Raw genomic sequence first — 19,901 nt, 5'->3', positions numbered from 1 at the left:
AATATGCATTAATATTTGAATTTAAAAATAAATACTGTTCTTTAAGAGTTTTAGAAAGTATTTCCAGAGTTAATTTTGAAGTTATGTATTTTTAACACTAAATAGATAGGACTGTACTCAGAGCAGGTGGATTCTGACAGCAGCACGACTCTCATAGCAGGATGAGGAAGGGGGATGTATTAACCTAACAGGAGTGGCCTCTGCCCAGGTACCTCCACAAGGCCACAGAAAGCTCAAAGATCCATGTGTCACCAACTGATCATTGTAAATAAAGTGGACCTGCTTTTTTAACCCTGTCAAAAAAGACAAAAACAACAACTAAACAAAGAGGTGGCTACTGAAAAACAGATATTATGACAATAGTTCATGTAGAATGGCACATCATTGTATTTTGACTGGGCAAAAACGCTGGAGAAAGGTACTTCTTCTGAAGTGAATTCAGATCTATAAGCAACACGGTGGGGCTCTTGCTCAGATATCCCCATGTTTAAAATTTTATAGTATCTTTGATGTTAATAAGTGTTCTTTAATAAATGAGCTCAGCAGCCATTCAAAACATTTTGGAAACTACGAAATTAGGCAAAGTTAAGTCAATTTTCTATAATGCAGAACTCAGAGCCTTCACCATGCTAACATGAAACGCTCAGGGGAGATGGAAGTATGGGGCATTTCCCACATTAATTGACTAAATGTGATTTTTTTGAAATTTTGTTTGCTTGCTACCCCCTTTTTGTTGCTAGAACTTTTTAAAAATCATACAAAACATAGTTTGGGAAACCATTCCACATCTAATCCAGAAGAACTCAAGAAGTTTAAAGTTTTGATTTCAAGAAATCATACCCTTTGTTATAATACAAAACAGGCAATGGTAAAGTACCTTTTAAAAATGGAGTCTGGCCTTCTTGAATTTGTAGTTATGGAGTGGTATTGGAAAAACATTCTCTCCAATTTCAGAAAGAGATGTAGCCTATCTTAGTTTTTGACAATAGGTTTTCACAAGCAGGGATGTTTTGCTCTTACTCTTTTCTAATGACGTTTGTTGTCAGCTATTCTGCTACTGTTCCTAGGAGGATATATTTATCTAGACACACACACACACACACACACACACACACCGAGAGAGAGAGAGAGAAGGAGCACGGGGGACGATGTCTCAACTGCTGCATTCCTTAATAAGAAAAAAGGAATAATTGGCTAGCTAGTGGCAAAGACTGGAACATTTTTTAATCAAGTACAAAGACAAGGTTTAAGCATTGATGGCATTTAATGAGAAGATTGTCTTCCTATTTCATTTTGGAATTAGCCCTGATATTTTGCACCAGATGTGTCAAATTAGAATGGAAAGGCAAAAACAGATTATTTTCCTCAGGCATAAGGGACAGTGACACTCACACAAACATACATGTGTACTCAAAACAACATGCATGCACACACACCCTGTTTTGAGAACCAACACAAATATGTGCCAGGTGACATTACTCCCAGCCTGACTCATTAAGGTCTCATAAAGATCTAAGGTTTTCAAAAAGCATGTAAACTCATTACACTGTTTCAAATTACCTACACCACCCAAAAATGTTTTCTATGCCAGCCACATCGATCTTAAACACGGAATGAGGCAGAATCAATTACTAAATATTCACTGAATTCTATCCTAAACGCATAATGTGATATGATTTGGCTACACCCCCACCCAAATCTCATCTTACGTTCCCACATGTTGTGGGAGGGACCCGGTGAGAGGTAATTGAATCGTGGAGGCAGGTCTTTCCCATGCTGTCCTGGTGATAGTGAGTAAGTCTTACAAGATCTGATGGTATTATACGGGGGAGTTTCCCTGCATAAGCTCTCTCTTTGCCAGCCACCATCCATGTAAGATGTCACTTGCTCCTCCTTGCCTTCTGCCATGATTGTGAGGCTTCCCCAGTCATGTGGAACTCTAAGTCCATTAATCCTGTTTTTCTTTCCAGTCTTGGGTATGTCTTTACCAACAGCATGAAAACAGACCAATACATAATGAGACAAATATTTCTTTCAACATCTTCCTCAGGGTAGATGGTTAAAGCCTTGAGACCACTCCAAGTCCCAGGCTCTGGGTTTCCCTGAATCTTCCTTCATGGTTTCAGGAAAATCAGAAACCTTTTTTTTTTTTTTTATCAGTCCTGCAGCTTTCTGCATCCTGCTTCTGACTTCCAGCCTCCTGCTTCCTGCAGCTTTCTTCCTAGCAGAATCCTGGTGTAGACTAGTATAGACTTGGATATCCAACCACTTGATTTATCACCTAACACTGATATATGCCAGCATCAGGAGGAGAAGCAAGTCAACACCACCAAGCATCCAGCTCAAGCTTACCCTTCCGCACATCCATCTCCCTCTTCTCCACATTATTGTCCGTGGTCAAAGCCCCTCCCAGATTCTTTCCCGGCGTCTTCTCTCAAGATGGAGTCAACAGATTACATCAGACTCTGGGGGAACACGTTGGTTGAACAGCTGCCCAGTATCTTCCAGAGATGGATGATGTTGTTAGTATTTCCCTAATTTTCTCTAATTTTATCCAACCAAGACTTAGGTTGGGTAACATACCTGAAGCCACACAAGTTGAAGGCTAAATAATAGATTTGCGTCTACCACCATGCCACCCTGAATGTGCCCAATCTAGTCTGATCTCAAAAGAATAGATTTGAGAAGAGACTTTTTGAAAACTCTCCCATTTCTGTGAAGGTTTATTTTCCTTATGAGTCTGCTCGTGATAAACACACAATGGATTATTATTCAGCCACGAACAAGAAAGCCTGTCATTTGTGGCTTTCATGGATAGAACTGGAGGACATGATGTTAAGGGAAATAAGTCAGGAAAAGAAAATTAAACACCGCATGTTTTCACTCACAGGCAGAAGCTTAAAAGGTTGATCTTGTAGAAGTAAAAAGTAGAATAGGATACTAGAGGCTGAAAAGGGTAGGGGGAAGTGGCAGGAATAGAAAGAGATTTGTTAAAGGATATGAAATTACAGCTAGATCAGAGAAATAAATTCTAGCATTCTACAGCATCATAGGATGAATGTAGTTAACAATAATACACCTTATAGTATTCAATAGCCAGAAGGAGTATATTGAATGTTCCCAACACAAAGAAATGATAAATGTTCCAGATGATGGATATGCTAATTACCCCAATGTGATCAGTCTATATTATATGTATTGAAACATCAATACCTATAAATGTATTTCATTTAAACTTATTTCATTTAAAATTTAGCTGAAAAAGGAAACACGCATACACATAAGTTAAGGCTTTTTTGAATGTCTGCTAATTCAGCAAGGAGAAAAGTGAGTGATAAATACTTGGTTTTGTAAAAACGTTTCTGTTTTCAAGGAAAATAGTATGTTTCAAGTTGTCTGCTGTTTTTAAAGTCAGTGATGCCTAGAACTAAATGATAGTATGTTTTGATTTCTGCATGCTCTGTGTTTTATAGCAGACTCACTCTATAATTTTTATTATGTTTTCATTATTTACATCCTTTCTTATTCCAGAATCATATTTAGAGTCGTTCCCTCAAAACTGACACCTGTTATGAAGCAACAGGGTCTTTACCTAAACTAATAACTGAGAATATGTCACAATGGAGGTCCAGGCAGAACCCTGATTCATGAATTTGCTCACTGTTTTTTCTAGTGGCAGATAACTAATTATGTTTTTGGAGTTCACACATTCACGTGTTAAACAGATAGCTGGCTTTAATGAGCCCAAGATTAAGTGTTTATGTTTGAACCCTATATAAATTAGCTAACCTTTATATAAGTCAAAGGTCGTGTTCATATTAATACATTGCCCTTGAAGATAATTTCATTTCTTAAGTTGGGTAAAACCTCTACCGCCATTACCAGACAAAGCAAAGTAAACGGATCACAGCACACTGCTTGAATGCCCATAGCACCCTCAGGTTTCCCTCCAAGTAAAATGCAAATAGCTCACCATAACTGTTAGTTGCACTTTTCCATTGCAGACTTTCCCTGTCTCTCCAGTCTCACCTCACACCTCTCCCGCTCCTCTCATTGTGCTTCTGCCTTAACACAGCTTTCTCTGGTCATCTTTTTGGTAAAACCACCTCCACTAAACTTCCATCTCAGCCCCCTGTGTGTTGCTTTATAACACTCACTGCCATCTCTAACTATGCAAATCTTCTTCTGTTGTTCTTTGCATCTTTTCCTCCTATCCATCTTCCCCTACTATAATTTAGGTTTCATGAGTGGAGAGACAGTATTTATGTTGTCCGTCATTTTATCCCTGTGATTAGTACACAGTATGGCCTACAGAGGTACTAATTAAAATTTATTGACATTTCTTATGGCCATTAACAGATATTTATTGGGTCCTAACTTTTTTAAGACATTATGCAATGTTAAAAAGAAAATACAGTTCTTGCCTTTCAAGAAATTTACAATCTCGATGGAAATATGAGATATACAAACATGTGCTGCAGCATAGCTAATATCAGCAACAATAATGTTACCAGCTAATATTTATCGAATCCTTATTATACATCAGTTTCTATTCTAAGAACTGCACATGTTTTCATGCCTTCCACTCTCATCTATGATATAAATACAATTACCATCCCACTTTACAAAGGAGGAAAGTGAAGCACAGAGCAATAACAGCTGACCTGAGGCCATATAACTAGGATGCAGGGCAGCAAAGAAAGCCAGACAGATCATGATAAGTATCAAAAAAGTCTTACACTGAAACATACTAAGGAGCTTAGTGTTGAGGAGCATCTCTACTTGGAGTTGTCTGTGAAATGTGGGTTGAGAATATGAGATTTGGGCTGGGATGTGAAGGGTGTGCAAATGGAAGCGATTCTAGTTGGGAAAAAGAAGAAGGACATCGGAAGACCTATTTTAGGTGCAATGAATAAACCCAGTTGACTTAAATGATGGATCCATCACCCACTCATTAATTTCTTGCTGACATACAGCCCTGATTATGGAGGACTCTGCATATCAGACTAAGAAATTTAGGTCCAATCAACAGAAAGCAAAAATTTTCAACCATTGGGTACTGTTCGGTGTAAGGTAGTTTGGGTAGCTGTTACAAGTGTACCATTCTCTTTCATCCTCCCATTCCTTCTCAGAACAATCTCTAGTTAGGGCTTCTTCCCAGTCATTTCTGTCACCATTTGCAAATACTTTGCTATAAGCGAAATTAGATTTCCTAGTTTCTAATGGATGATCCTTTGGCAAGCTATAATTTTCCATCTTCCTAATTCTGCCCTTCAAATAAACATGTATTTAACTATTTTTATAAATCAGGCTAATTTTAAATTATCTAGAACAGCACTGTCCAGTAGAAATAAATGTGAACCACAAATGAGAAGTACATATGTAGTTTTAAATTTTCTAAAAGCCACACTAAGAAAAAAAATAAGGAAAATAATTTTAATTATACATTTTATTTAACCATTATATCCATATATAATATTTTCAAAATGTAGTCAACATAAAAATTATTGATATATGCATCAGGAAAAATAGCTAATGGATACTGGGCTTAATACCAGGGTGATAGGCTGATCTGTGCAGCAAACCACCATGACACATGTTTATCTATGTAACAAACCTGCACATACTGCACATGTACCCAAGGACTTATAATAAAAGTTGAAGGCAAAAACCTAAAAATAAATTATTGATACAATATTTTACATTCTTTGTATGTGTATGAGCTAAGTCTGTGAAACTCGGTGTGTATTTTACACTTACAGCATGTGTCACTCGGACTCACCACATCACAAATACTCACTAGCCACATGTGGCTGGTGGCTAGTGCAGTGGACAGTGTCTGGATTTAGCTTGAGGAGAATGTGTTGGAGAGACTGTCTATTACTTTTAGTCTTTAAGCTTTGTTCTTAAGGAGTTCTTACCTGCAGGGTTTGATGCAATCAGTAACGATATGACCGTAGCCTTTCTTGATTCCACAGGTTCGTTTGTTGTTGTTGTTTTTGTTCCTCTTCTTCTGAATGCATGCCAACCAAAGAGTTTCAGATTTTTAACAGTAAGACCCAATAAATCTAATGTGAAGGAGAGATGCTTTGAAAATGTCTCTTATATCTCCACATATTGACGGGGAGCTCCCAGATTCTGTCACTCACAGAGCTGTGCATCCTTCCTCATCACATGTTAGAGGCTGCTGTCTCTGCAGCAGAAAACCCATGGGCAGTCCATGTGAGGATGCTTCTCCAAAAATCCTACTTTAAATGAAAGATGACTTAGACACAGAAAAGAAATGCATACAGATAGATACAAATTCAGTATATGTTAAGGCAATGGCTCTCAAAGAGTGTTCCCTGGAACAGCAACAGGGGTGTCAGCTGGGAACTTGTTAGACATGCAAATTCTCAGTCCCTACCCCAGACCTTCAGGAACTGAAGCTCTGGAGTTGGGGCCCCATAGTCTGTATGCTAACAAGCCCTTCCAGGGATCCTACTCCTAATGCACACTAATGTTTAAGAATGGCTGTAGTAATGAAATCATAAGTTGAAGATAGAGTATAGGAGAGCAGTGAATGTTTTATGTTTGAAAAAGAAAAAAAATACTCTTTCTACTCTTCAAAAAAGATTTACCATAGAATCTACTGATGTGGCCAGCCTTCAGAGTGCAATTAAAATCCACTTTCACATGCAAAAATATGAATGAATTTCACAAACGTAATGCTGTGCAAAAGCAAGAAGACACAGAAAAGAACAGATTATGTGTAACTCAATTTATGTTAAGTCCCCAAACAGGCACAACTTATAGATGCTGTTGGGAATTGGAGTGGTGATGATTAGAGTGAGGGTAGTGGCTGGAAAGGAGGATAAGGGGTAGAAAGGAGGAAAATGGTAGACATATTCTATTTCTTGAGCTGGTCCTGGTTATGCAGGAGTATTCGTTTTGTGATAATTCATCAAGCTGCATGCACACTTATGAATTTTGTACTATAGGTATATTTATATTCAACAGAAAGTTAAGAATTTGAATTTTTTACAAAAATTATGAATGCAACTTTTAGGAAATTTTTTAGTAATGTAAATAACATGCACTTTAATTGGCAGTCTCACAGTGTTTCTCCTAAATAACAAATAGAGGTTTACCTTAGAGTGACCCACTTCATATGTCTCTAGGTTGGAGCATAAACATACATAACCTTGATGCTCCCTCATGGCCTCTCTTTAATTAAGGTCCTTCCCTTCCTCTTGGTCCCTGCTTAATGCCATCCTCTCCTGTTCTCAGCTGAGTTTGGACTAATCTTTAGCAACTAGTTAAGTCATTACTCCAAATGTCACAAGTGGGATGCTGGCCTAAAAAGATGTGGTGTTCCACACAGAAGGACTATACCAAAGATTTTGCTGGTTCTATTTGCAGTGGTGCTTTATCAGATAAGGACCACAAAATAAGAGGTTATCACAAATATGTGTTTGAGGATTATTCAATACTTAGATTATAGACTCCTAGGGAAAGCTACTTCTTATTCTTTTCATCAACATGAGAACATCAGAGACTTACAGTTAATGAAATACTCTCATTACATTTGGAAAATTCATCAATATATTTTTCTACTATACAGAGAACTGATATTCTGGCAGTACGTTCTAATCCTGCTGTAAGTGTTTTTAAAATACTGAAACATTTGCATAGTGTTTGGCAAACAGTGACTTAACACCTCTCCTTGCAAGTGACCCTTCCCGCCACCTCCCTGCCATCCTAGAACACCAGCAGGGCTCCAGGGCCTTGCCCCACCTCTGTGGACATGTGCATTCTGATTAGGCAACATCTATACCAGTTATTAAATGTTTTGAATATCACTTCAGATTCCCTCATGACTGCTTTATCCTTGCTATACAAACACTGACAATGTGGTGTATTTTAAGGATCAAATGAAAATGTGATACCAGATACTTGAAATGGAGAACGAGAACCTTGGACTTAGGTAAAATCCCATTTCCAAATCTATGTTGAGGGTTTCTTCTGATATGCAGCAGGTATACTAACTTGAATGGCTAACATTCAAAGGGAAATAAACCATCCAAGTATCCATGTGCACAAATGCATATGTTAGCGCTATGGACTTCGTGTTTGTCCCTCCACCGCCAACAAATTCATATGTTGAAGTCCTAACTTTCAATGTGATGGTATTTGGGGATAGGACGTTTGGGAAAGTAGTTGAGGCTAGATGAGGTTATCAGGGTGGGGTCCCTACGATGGAATTAGTGTCCTTATAAAAAGCAGGCACACACACAGAGGAAAGGCTATGCAGGACCGTGTCCAGAAGGTGGCCATCTGCAAACCAGCAAGAGAGCCTTCGCTGGAAAATGAACTGGCCAGCACCTTGATCTTAGATTTCCAACCTCCAGAACTGTGAGGAATAAATGTTGGTTAAGCCACTCAGGCTATGGTACTTTGTTATGGCAGGCCACGCTGACAATATAGTCATTGCATTAGGAAAATCTATTATAATAATTTCTAGAACTCATAGTTAAGCCTACTCTAAAACAGTAGCAGATTAAAATAAAATCCTTCTATAAATTGAAAATAACACTTTTAATTTAATCTTATTCTTCTCAAGTTTCTTGTAAGTCATTTACAGTATTTTGTTTTAACACATTTTTCTTAGTTTGTGAGACAAAACATTGTTCACATCGTACAAATACCTCTGTACACCCTATTTCCTGTAATACCAGATGTCACCTGGTTTTTTTTCTACCATCAGGGTGATGTTTGAAAATGAAATGTACTGAACCTGTTTTACTTTGTATGACCAGGCTGTTTCGTCTTTAATTTTCTGTAAGTTCATTGGCGTAATGCCTTTCAGCCTATGTACAAGTTTCGTGAGTACTGTACAGTTTGAAATGACTAAAAAGGTGAGTGGTTTTTACAAATGGATCTAAAATAATGCCAAATTTCTTAAAGTAATATTTGTTATTTGTTTGTTTGTTTTTCTTTGTTTTTGAGACGGACTCTTGCTGTGTCAACCCAGGCTAGAGCGCAGTGGCATGATCTTGGCTCACTGCAACCTCTGCCTCCTGGGTTCAAGTGATTCTCCTGTCTCAGCCTCCCAAGTAGCTGGGACTACAGGCGCCCTTCACCAAACCTGGCTAATTTTTTTATATTTTTAGTAGAGGCAGAGTTTCACTATATTGACCAGGCTGGTCTTGAACTCCTGACTTCGTGATCTGCCCTCCTCAGCCTCCCAAAGTGCTGGGGTTACAGGCATGAGCTGCGCCCAGTCCAAACTTCTTAAAGTATTATTTGTTAAAAAAACACTTTAGAAATCTTTAAAGTACATATACACTTTAAAGTTAGATAATGAACTTGTAAGAATCACACAGTGAGTTAGACTATTTCAGGGTATACAAAAGTAATACACACTGAGGTTGCTTGGTTGGCAGGAAAGTCAGAGAATGAGGAAACCATTTCATCAGCCGCATGAACTTGATCACCCGGGAGGCAACAGCCATTCCATCAGTTCCTCTAGAGACTCAACAACTGCTCTAGCAGCCATCCACTCAAAGAGCTGATCAATTCCTTTCACAGTTAAGTGAATATTAATTCTCTCCTGGTGTGTGGAGCTCTCATGTCAGGCCACCTTAGTGTCCGTTGGCCAAGCAAGAGGTGTCTGCTTAGGGCCCATTACTCACCAGTCATTTGTGACCCAGCTACTAGGGTCATACAGTGCAAAACATGGTAACCCTTTTTCCCAACTTGCACTAATTAGGTGGCAGAAACTTTCCCTAACACACCATAATTAAAGACAGCATGGAGTGAGAGAGCAGCAGGCTAGAAGTCAGGAGAATAGGATGAGCGTTCTCATATTTGCTACTAAGTGGTAGGAGACAGATGAAGGACTGTCTTGGTTTTCTAAGTTTCGGATCCCCAAAAGCAAATCTGGAGACAAGGTTGTGGGTGCAAAAGGTGTGCCCACTTTTTATTTGGGAGGTGTTCTCAGGAAGTACAGGTGAGGTGTGAGGAAGTGGGACAGGGAAGGAAGGACAGCCCCTAGGGGATATTAATGATCAAGTTACTGCTGAGGAAAACTGAGGCTCCGTTCCTTTAAGAGATGTATAGAGTGCATTCAGAAATGTCTCCCTGAAGGGTGAGGAAACTGGGGTATTTATCTCCCAAATCTTTGGGGGGTCCAGAGCTGGGCATTAATTCCTGGGTACTTCTGGTATATCCAGGACAAGAATGCCCTCTGTACTGGCACCATCGGCTCCAACCTCAGGGGTAGTCCAGAAAAAGTAAGCACATGGGGGAATGGGGGCCCCTGATTAGGCCTCAGTTCTTTCTCACTCAGATGAGTTTATGGATCCTTCTAGGTGTGAGGAATAAATTGATGTTCCGGAGAAGTCATACAGGTCTTTGAAGCTCAACATAGTATCTCCCACAAAGGACCCAAATGCTTGTCTCACTCTCCAAACATGTGCCTTTATGTTTGGAAAAAAAGACAAGTTCTGAGCCAACAAGGTAGGTTATGACTCAGTCCTTGAAATTCTTGGATCTCAGCAGCAACACTCAGCCACACTTTCCAAGTGTCTGGCTAAAAGCAATCTGAGTCCAGAAGTTGCTGCATTTATGAATCTGGAGAGAAATTCTGTCTCCTGCCTCAACTTCTCCATAAAATAAAATAACTCAGAAGCAGTGACCCGATGCCAGGCTGTCAGCTTAGAGTTAAGGCCAGAAAAGCCTTTATCATTTTTCCTAAGAAGGTTCTTTCAGTAGCACAGTCACCATGACCTTTCATTGTCAGATCAAACTAAGCCAAGGTGTAAACAAAACAATTGTACTCTCCCAGATTTATAGATGAATGTTTTAACAGAATTCCCAGCCCATTTACATTTAGAACCATAGATACTTTTCATGCCCATGGCCTGGTAAGATTTTATTTTTTAATGTTATCAAGAGAGCCTCTGATGTGAGGCTTAGTAAGAGAGAGGGAGGCAAGATCGGAATAAAATCAGAAGGGTGGAGGTCAAGGATACTGAAACAACCAAGTCACAGACAACTGAAAATAAGAGCAGATTTGCCTTTGTTTACATTGCCAAATGGGAAAAATTAACTTGATCGAAAGGGTAATTAAGCATTTCTTTTTCATCATGGTCCAAACCGGCTTCATATCCAGCTGTTCTGTTTTCCATTGTGATGATTCTTTGTTGAGTCGCTGACTTAAATACGGCCAGGGTGACACTGGTGCACACCTTAGTGCTTCCCCCACTATCAACCTTTATTTTGTAAGTACATGGTAAAAATCTCAGTGAGAACTGTCCAACTCAGGTAAGTGGATAATGAGGGAAGAGTGGGAACATTTACAAAGAAGTGTTGCTGGAACAAAGAGGTAATTTGAGCAAATCAGATTAGCTTTGTACGGTATCTTAGAGAGATTATCCAGCTCAACACCTTTAGTTCCTAGGTGCAGAAGCTGAGATTATGTAAAGTGCATGAATTTCCCTACATTTATGAAGCTTGTAGCTCTAAATTCTGAATCACAACCCCATGACTGAATCTCTCATTTGCTCGTATTTTCAATAACAACTTGCAGAAGAATATCACTTTCAGTGTAAGAATGAGCTGTTTCACACAAGTTTATTGTTTGAAATGTGTGTTTTGTAATAGAAATAAAATTAGTTAAGCATTATGGTAGTTTTCCTAGCCATGTCGCAAAGACAGCACAGGGTGATGATCCCCAAAATCTGAAGCCCTTCTGGGCCCAAGCATTTCAGATAAGGATTATCAACCTGTCCCTGAATTCCATAACTCTGGGAATGATTGGTCACCTTTTAATGGAGGTTAATGAGACCATAATGAAGACAAATGACCAACTACAGCTCATTTGGGTCTCCTGATGCCCTGAGCAATGTCCTGTCTATGGGCCCTGTTACTTTTCAGGTAAATATAGTTCAGCCTTGTTTATCCAGCTTCACTGGGACCAAGCCCAGTTCAGATCATCAGCATCAGAATAGTCTGGGAATGTGTTGCAGGATAGTTTTTTCCTGTATAAAAGAATAGCCGCCGCAAAGTTTCAGTAAGAACATTATCGACTGGAGAGACTCTCGTTTATTTAGAAAAGCACCTGGTTCAGATGGAGGAAAAATTACTTTGTCCTAATTGCTTCATATAATAAGCCAGAGATTCTAACGAGCATGCCAGGATAAATGTTTTGCATGGTATAATCAAATCAGTTAACAAGAATCAAAGAAAATCCAGGTGATGGTATTTCTGTGCAATTTTTGCATCAAGCTCTGGTACTCATGTGTAGACATTTACGCATTACAGAGAAAGACTATTTTATGTGTAGGTTTTTGTGTATAGCATTTTTCTTTTTTGTTCAGACCCATTAGAACTTCTATACCAAAATGACCTCCTATCATCACTCTGAATAATAGTCAGGGGCTTCCTCTCTTACTCGGTGCATTTTTTAGACCACGTAGCTTGAATAGTTATCTTCAAAGACAGTTAATCATGCAGTCAGTTTTATACTTTATAATCACCTCTAATTTTGATGCAACATGGTTTTTTGCCAGTTGGATTGTCCCTCTCATTTATTTAACACATCTCTATATTTGTTGGCTATTTTCTCAAATCACATGTACCTTAAGAATTCAAGATTTGCCATCATTGATTAATTCATGGAGCAGGAATCAAGCTCAGTAGCTAATTTCTCAAAAATGGTCTGGAAAATCTTTTGTAAAATGGCAGTATCACTGGCATTGAGGTACACATTTTAAATTATTTTTAACCTTGGTGGGTTCGTAGAGCTAATATGGTGGATGCTATCTTCTGCCAGAAATACAAACATATACACACATTTTGCATATCTTTTCAAAAGGATTTGTAGACCCATATAGCATACCCAGGGATCCCCGAGGGTTAAGAACTTTTGTTCTAAAGGGACATCTTAGATAGAGATAGTATTTATTTTGACTTACCATTAAGATATTTTTGTTAAAAATTCAATAGTTTCATCATCTTTCGCCACAGCTTAAATTCATACATGTAATATTCCGTGTAGATATGTGTAATTAACTGCATTGAAAGTGACCTACTTTTTGGAATTTCTGTTTTATGAGGTTTTTCATTTTATTTTAATCTATTTTAAATATTCCTTTAAACCTTTTCAACTTTCTAAGTGAGGGCTTTTTCTTTTTTAATTTATGAAAGTGTTTCTTTTTTATTCTTGTTAATCTTAAAAGCACATCTATCTACAGCCCTTTGGCTTGAATATTTGATTTAATATTTGCATTTGAAAAAATTCTTTAAATATGACATTGACCTTAAAGATTTTGAAAGTCAGAAGCTCATATAAATTTAATTCCGGTTCTCTGTTATTAAAGTAACATTGACTGAATCTCAGAATTAGGTGATAATTATTTTACACGTTTTGAACATTACCAAATGATAATTTTAGAATCAAAAAAAAATACAAATCCAAGGGACAGAACTTACATAGAAATAATAAGTTATTTTAGTGGCCATATACACTGGTGTCTTAGTCCAGGCTCCTACAACAAAATACCGTTAACTGGGTGGCTTATAGGCAACAGCAATTCATTTCTTACAGTTCTGGAGACTGGGAAGTCAAAGATCAAGGCACCAGCAGATTCAGTATCTGGTGAGAACTCACTTTCTGGTTCATAGATGGTGCCTTCTAACTGTGTCCTCACATAGTGGAAAGGGTAAGGGGACTCTCTGGGACCTTTTTAAATCTTTTTCATAAAGGTACTAATCTCATTCATGAAGGCTCCACTTTTATAGTCTAATCACCTTCCTAAGGCCCCACCCCCTAATGCTATCACCTTGGCAGTTAGAATTTCACCTTAGGAATTTTAGGGGGACACAAACATTCAAATAATGAGTATGTATATTTTCTTTCTCCATCATTATGAGTAAGGATTTCATGTACATATCCAGTGCAGCTTTCATCACCCCCTGAGCAGAAAAGCTGCACTGCCCCTTCAAACCTATAACTAAACATAATGTAATGAGATCCATGATGTAAAAGATACAGAATCAAATCTAGGCCTGCTAAAGGTTATGAGACTAGAAATTCTGAGATCCCTATAAATAAAGTAACTTTGGTGGAAAACATCTTCCATAGGTACCTGCTTATTTGTGAATATTGTCATGAGGTTATATAGTACTTTTCCTCCTACTTTATTGATGTGTGTGGAGGTAGAACCATTTCTGGAGAAAAGTCTCACATACATGACAGTGAGCTTGTGGGTTTGGTGGTGGGTCATGCTGATATGAAATCCCTGTCATCACATAAAGACATGTATATTTGTGTGCACACATCGAATATACTAAAACGGCATTTTTCTAAAATGCATATTCTTTCATATATTTTATTTCTAAAGTCAGGACTTGTCTTAGAACTGATAATGTGTTATACTACATAAAATAATAGTGCAAAGAACAACTGATGGTATCTTGGATGCAATGAAATGCATTATATAGAAACATATCAGAATATGCCTTAATAATGTTAAAGCAACTCCTCAAGAATATTGAAATTACAAAGATAATTTATTTGCTAAAGACATAGATTTTGGTGATAAAACAGATACAGTCTGGTGAGTAATTTTTCAAATGCTTTCACCCATCTTATGTGACTCATTAGATCATAAACTTGTAAACTCAATGTAAATCACCATTGAAGAGACATTTCTTATGTAATATTTGGTGCAGAATCATAATGTTTATGTAACATTATGATTAACAACAATGAATTATTGTTCAGTGTAAATGAATAAATTTTAACTAAATACAAAGTCTTGGATAATTCTATAACATTGATGTTGAGAGAAATTAATGTTGTACAAGACGAAATATCAAATAATATCATTTTTAATAAACAACTAAAACTAAAACACTTTCAATTTAAAATTTAGCCTGATCTATATAATACCTTTTAAATCATTGTATATTTTAGTGTTCATGTGAGAAAATATTCAAAATTTTTTTTCAATTGACATCTTAGCTCCAAAATTAAAAGAGGATTTTTTAATGGGAGCTGGTTTAAAACAATTTGACATGAGTTAGATAACAGTTTGGCAAATGTGTCTGTGCTCAGTTTTGCTTCCAAATTTGGACTTTTAGACTTATTGTCAGTCTCAGAAAGAGATAAGAAGCAGTGCAGATAATTAAACATTTGCCTTGGGGGAATTATTTGCAGTTAATTAAAGCCACACACTTCGGGTATATATTAATACTTGCTTCACTGGTTATTAAATTTGAATCATATGTTAACTACCCAGGTTTCTCACTTGTCCATCAAATGTTGCTTGTGGCAGGTTCAAGAAACAAACTTTCTCATAATATTCCAAACCATGTTGTTTAAATCTATCTCCTAATTTTGGGAGGAAATGAGTGGAGAGAGACAGAGGGAGGGTGGAAAAGGAAACAAAGAATAGTTTTAGACTCCATCTGATTCAGCACTATTAGGGAGTTAAAACTCAACCAAGAGACACAAATTCAGTAGAGAATCCATTTGTAAGTAATCAAGGTGTTGGTGTACCAGCCCCAGCTTTCTCCATGGCCACATGCTTACAAGATTAGCTTATGACTTTTAGATATCTTTGGATTGCTTTCCTTTCAGCAGCATGAAAAATATCTACTAGACTATAAGCTCCATGAGGGCAGAGATTTGGTGTTTTGTTTCCTGTTGGCTCCCCAACATCAAGTACAGTGAGGTGTGATGGCTCACACCTATAATCCCAGCACTTTGGGAGGATGAGGCAGGAGGATCCTTTGAGGCCAGGAGTTCAAGACTGGTTTGGGCAAAATTACAAAATCCTGTCTATACAAAAAATTAGAAAACTAAGTGGGCATGGTGGCCTATGCCTATGGTCCTAGCTACTACAGAGGCTGGAACAGGAGGATCACTTCAGCCAGAAGTTTGAGGTTACAGTGAGCTACAGTTGTAGCACTGCATCCAGCCTGGGTAACAGAGATTCTTTCTTAAAAAAGTGTCTGGCATATACTTGGCCATTATTAAATGTTTGGAAAATGAATGAGAGACCTACTTGCTGTCTTCCTGTTGATCCATTCACAGGATCATTCCAATGCTTTTTTAAACAGCCTCCAGGGAGACCTAAATATTCAGCAAGGAGCCCTTTGTAGTTTTGCAATAGCCCATAGTCACGGAATCCTTTTAGCCATGTTTTTTTCCTGTAACCATATCCTATAACAACAAAATAATAATAATAAGTGTACAATGATTCCATGTTTAAATGTGCTAAACGAGGGAGGGAATGACCTTGCAGAGACCAGAAGGTCTGCATTCCCTCTATGCTATTGTTCTACTGTTATGGTTCCCGAGGAAGGTGAACTTAATTATCACTGGATTTCAAGGCTCTGTATCTGACTTTTTCAAGGACTCAAGACTCCCATATGTGAGCAACCACAGTAATGGAAGCATTAAGAACATTAAAATTAGATAGTCCTTTAATCTTCTCTATTTTGCCTTCCTTTTATATCCTTTCCTACAGTTCTAAGACTTTCCCTGATGCAAAAAGATTGCTTTTATTTTCTTATTTGTTGCAAAAAAGATATCCCAGCTAGCTATATCTCTGCCTTTGTAAGCTTTGAGCAGATATCGCACATAGTACGGGGGCAGGGCGGGCGGGGGGGAAGCGCCTATTTATTGGCAAACATATGTATTTGTGGTTATTTTTTAAAGTAATAAATTCTATTTTTCCTCAAACGTAAGTCTATCTTGTTAGTGCTGAAAGCTGCTCTATTTCCAATTTAAAAATGCTGACCAAAGGTTTTGCTTGGTTGTTGTTAGATTCTGCAAAGGATGACAATATTACAAAAGGCAGCGAAGTGACAGATCATTCTGTGTGTGACCAAGATCATCCCAATGGTAAGTTGTGAAATCCTTTATTAGCTTTTCTTTTCTTCTGCTGTGAAATAGGAGAAAAAAACCCACAGACTTGAATTAGACCATTTCTCCTACTGAAGACAACTAACAAAAAATACATATATTTATATATTATATACTATACATATACATATGGAGAGAGAGAGACTATTTAAAGGCATCAGTGAGCTAATAAGATACTGAAGAACTGTAAAGCTAAGTTCTGGGAAGCAATGAATCTCCAGATATGTTAGCCCAGAATTTGAAACTCTTTTTACCTTAGGGCATTTGCTGATTCTACAGAAGGTGTCTGGAGCTCTGTTGCTGAAAAAGGCTATGGCTCCTGATAAATTCTCTGTTTTGGGGTTGAAACCCCAAATATATGTATCCTAGCAGGAAGAATGAATGAGCAGTAGATTGGCCTTGGACTGCTGCCCAGCTTCAAATCATCTCAATCCCCACATTAAGTTAAGACCAGCCCAGATTGCTAGTCCCCTCAGGCATCTAAGAAAAGCAAATGTAAAATATTTACCAGGAGTGAAAAAGAGTGTTATAGGCTTCAAATCATTTATATAAATAATTTGCAAAATATAATGTTCTGCACACACATAAAAAATACCCCCCAAAATGAGGGAAAAAGGGTAACATGAAAAATAAAACAATAAGGAAAGAGAAGTAAGTTCATATGAGCTGAAAATATTAGCGTTATAAACACAAAGTATAAGATAATTATGCTGAATAGGTACAAGGAGATAAAGATACGATTAGAAATTTTAGCTAAGAACTAGGAATTCAAAACAAAATAAATTTTGCAATGAAAGAGTCTAGAAGTAAATGATGCTGTAACTGAAATTAAGAATTCAATGAATGAATTTATGATTGAACAACATATTAGACACAGCTGAAAGAAGATTCCTAAACTAGAAGTTGGGTCAGAATGTACCCAAAATTAAAAATAGTAAGGGAAAAAAGGATGGCAAACTCTAAAGAAAGGGAAAAAGATATTAAGGATCTTATGACAAAGTCTATCACAAGTACAGTTGGAGTCTCAGACAGGAAGGAGGCAGACAATTGGGCAGAAGCAATAGTTGAAGAATGTGGTGAGAAATTTCCCACATTGATGAAGGACATCAGAGCCAAATATTCCAAAAGCCCTTTGAACTCCAAGCAGAATAAATATAAATAAATAAATCCACAACCAGGCCCATCATAGTAAATAAATAAATAATATACAGAAATATAAATATTATAAATAATATAAATAAATAAATCCACAACAAGACCCATCATAGTAAAATTCCTGAAAACCAAAGAGAAACAAAAAATCTAAAAAACTATCTTCAAGCACTTGGACTGATAGCTGACTTTTCAATATGGATAATGAAAATAAGAAGATAATACAACAAAATAGCTGTGAACCAAGAATTCTAAACCCACGGGAATAGTATGTTTCAAAAATAAAGGTAAATGAAGGACGTTTTGGACCAAAAAGAAAGGCAGAGTTCATCACCAGAGAATTCTGGTGTTCTGTAAGTAGAAAGCTATTAATCCCAAACAGAAGGCCAAAGATAAAGGAAGGAATTAAGAGCAAGGTAAATGGTAATTACTGGATAAGTCTAGATAAATATTGATGGTATAAATCAATACTGACAGTAATGTCTTATGGAGTTAAGATATGCATAACATTAAAATATACCACAATAATGGCATTTATTGGAATGAGGTAAATTAATTTTAAGTGTTCAAATGTTTTTCCATTAACCTGAAGAGTAAAAGTACCAATTAGTGTTGAAACTTTGTCTCAGTGGCCCCTGAGAGTCAGGAAATGAGGTGAGCCCTGTAATTGCCCAGCTGGCTGCCTGGAGAGTTTCCAGGCTGTGGTGCAGAGAGGAGGAACCCAGGGGGAGCCCAGCAAACTCTCCACATTGAGGAGACAGAGGTGAGAGTCCTGGGAGGCCAAGGTAGCTAATGTTTGCAAGGTAGCATTCTACAGAGACGAGAGCTCCACAAAGGGAATGCTCAGAGGTCTACAGAAGGAACCCCTCAGTCTTCAACTGGGTAGGAACACTAAAAAAGATCTGAGAGAGTGATACCTGGAGCTTACGCAGGGCTAGGAGAAGTGCCTGTTCCCACCAGCCAGGCTGGAAAGCCTAAACATTCATAAAGAACTCGGAAGGTTTTTGCCTTAGTAGTGGAGCAAAACAGGCAATAGACTAACTGCTTCTCCTGTCCTCCCCAGTAGAGCTTAAAAGTGAGACTTGAAAGGATCAGAATATCTCTTGAGTAACTTAACTGCATTTTAGAATGACGCTCAAAATATTTATAAAATTATAAATATATCTCATACCCAACAAAGTAAAATCAACAAAATTACCAGGCATGCAAAGAAGTATTGCAAGACAACTCTCCATGCATCTTTCATATTTCTGCGTATTTTGTGAGCAGAGGCACCGCTTGTATCTTTGAAAAGGATCATGTTTCTCTTCAAATTAAAGAGCATACATACTTATTGTGCATTTTAAAAGGTTCAGAGAGTCTTGAGATTCTCTGATATGGTTTGGTTGTCTCCCCACCCAAATCTCATCTTGAATTGTAGCTCCCATAATCCACACGTGTTGTGGGAGGGACCCTGTGGGAGGTAACTGAATCACAGGGGTGGGCTTCCCCATGCTGTTCTCATGATAGTGAAGAAGCCTCACGAGATAGGATAGTTTTATAAAGGGGAGTTTCCCTTCACACACTCTCTTGCCTGCCACCATGTAAGACATGCAGTTGCACCTCCCTTGCCTTCCACTATGATTATGAGGCCTCCCTAGCCATGTGGAACTGTGAGTCCATTAAACCTCTTTTCTTTATAAATTACCCAGTCTTGGATATATCTTCATAGAAGCATGAAAATAGACTAATACATTCTCTAAGTTCAAGATTCCTCCCCTATGATATCACCCACTGAGTGTGCAGGAATCGGCTGGTCCACCTATGGCACCATATGGGAATCAGGACTCAG

General features: G+C 37.8%; 1 protein-coding gene across 2 annotated transcripts in view; it reads left to right on the top strand.

The window, feature by feature from the left end:
• MACROD2 (mono-ADP ribosylhydrolase 2) overlaps window positions 1-19,901 on the top strand; it is a 161,957-nt gene that overhangs the window by 60,390 nt on the left and 81,666 nt on the right. For both annotated transcript variants that reach the window (XM_017895522.1, XM_017895521.1), the window contains exon 4: window positions 16,820-16,897. In XM_017895522.1, coding sequence (XP_017751011.1) covers window positions 16,820-16,897 — 78 coding nt within the window. The remainder of the gene's footprint in view (window positions 1-16,819; window positions 16,898-19,901) is intronic.

This window comes from Rhinopithecus bieti, unplaced genomic scaffold (genome assembly GCF_001698545.2).
Source record: "Rhinopithecus bieti isolate Rb0 unplaced genomic scaffold, ASM169854v2 scaffold_25396, whole genome shotgun sequence".
Taxonomy (NCBI): Eukaryota; Metazoa; Chordata; class Mammalia; order Primates; family Cercopithecidae; genus Rhinopithecus; species Rhinopithecus bieti.
Note: the sequence above shows the minus strand (reverse complement) of the source record. Positions and strands in the feature narration are given on the sequence as shown.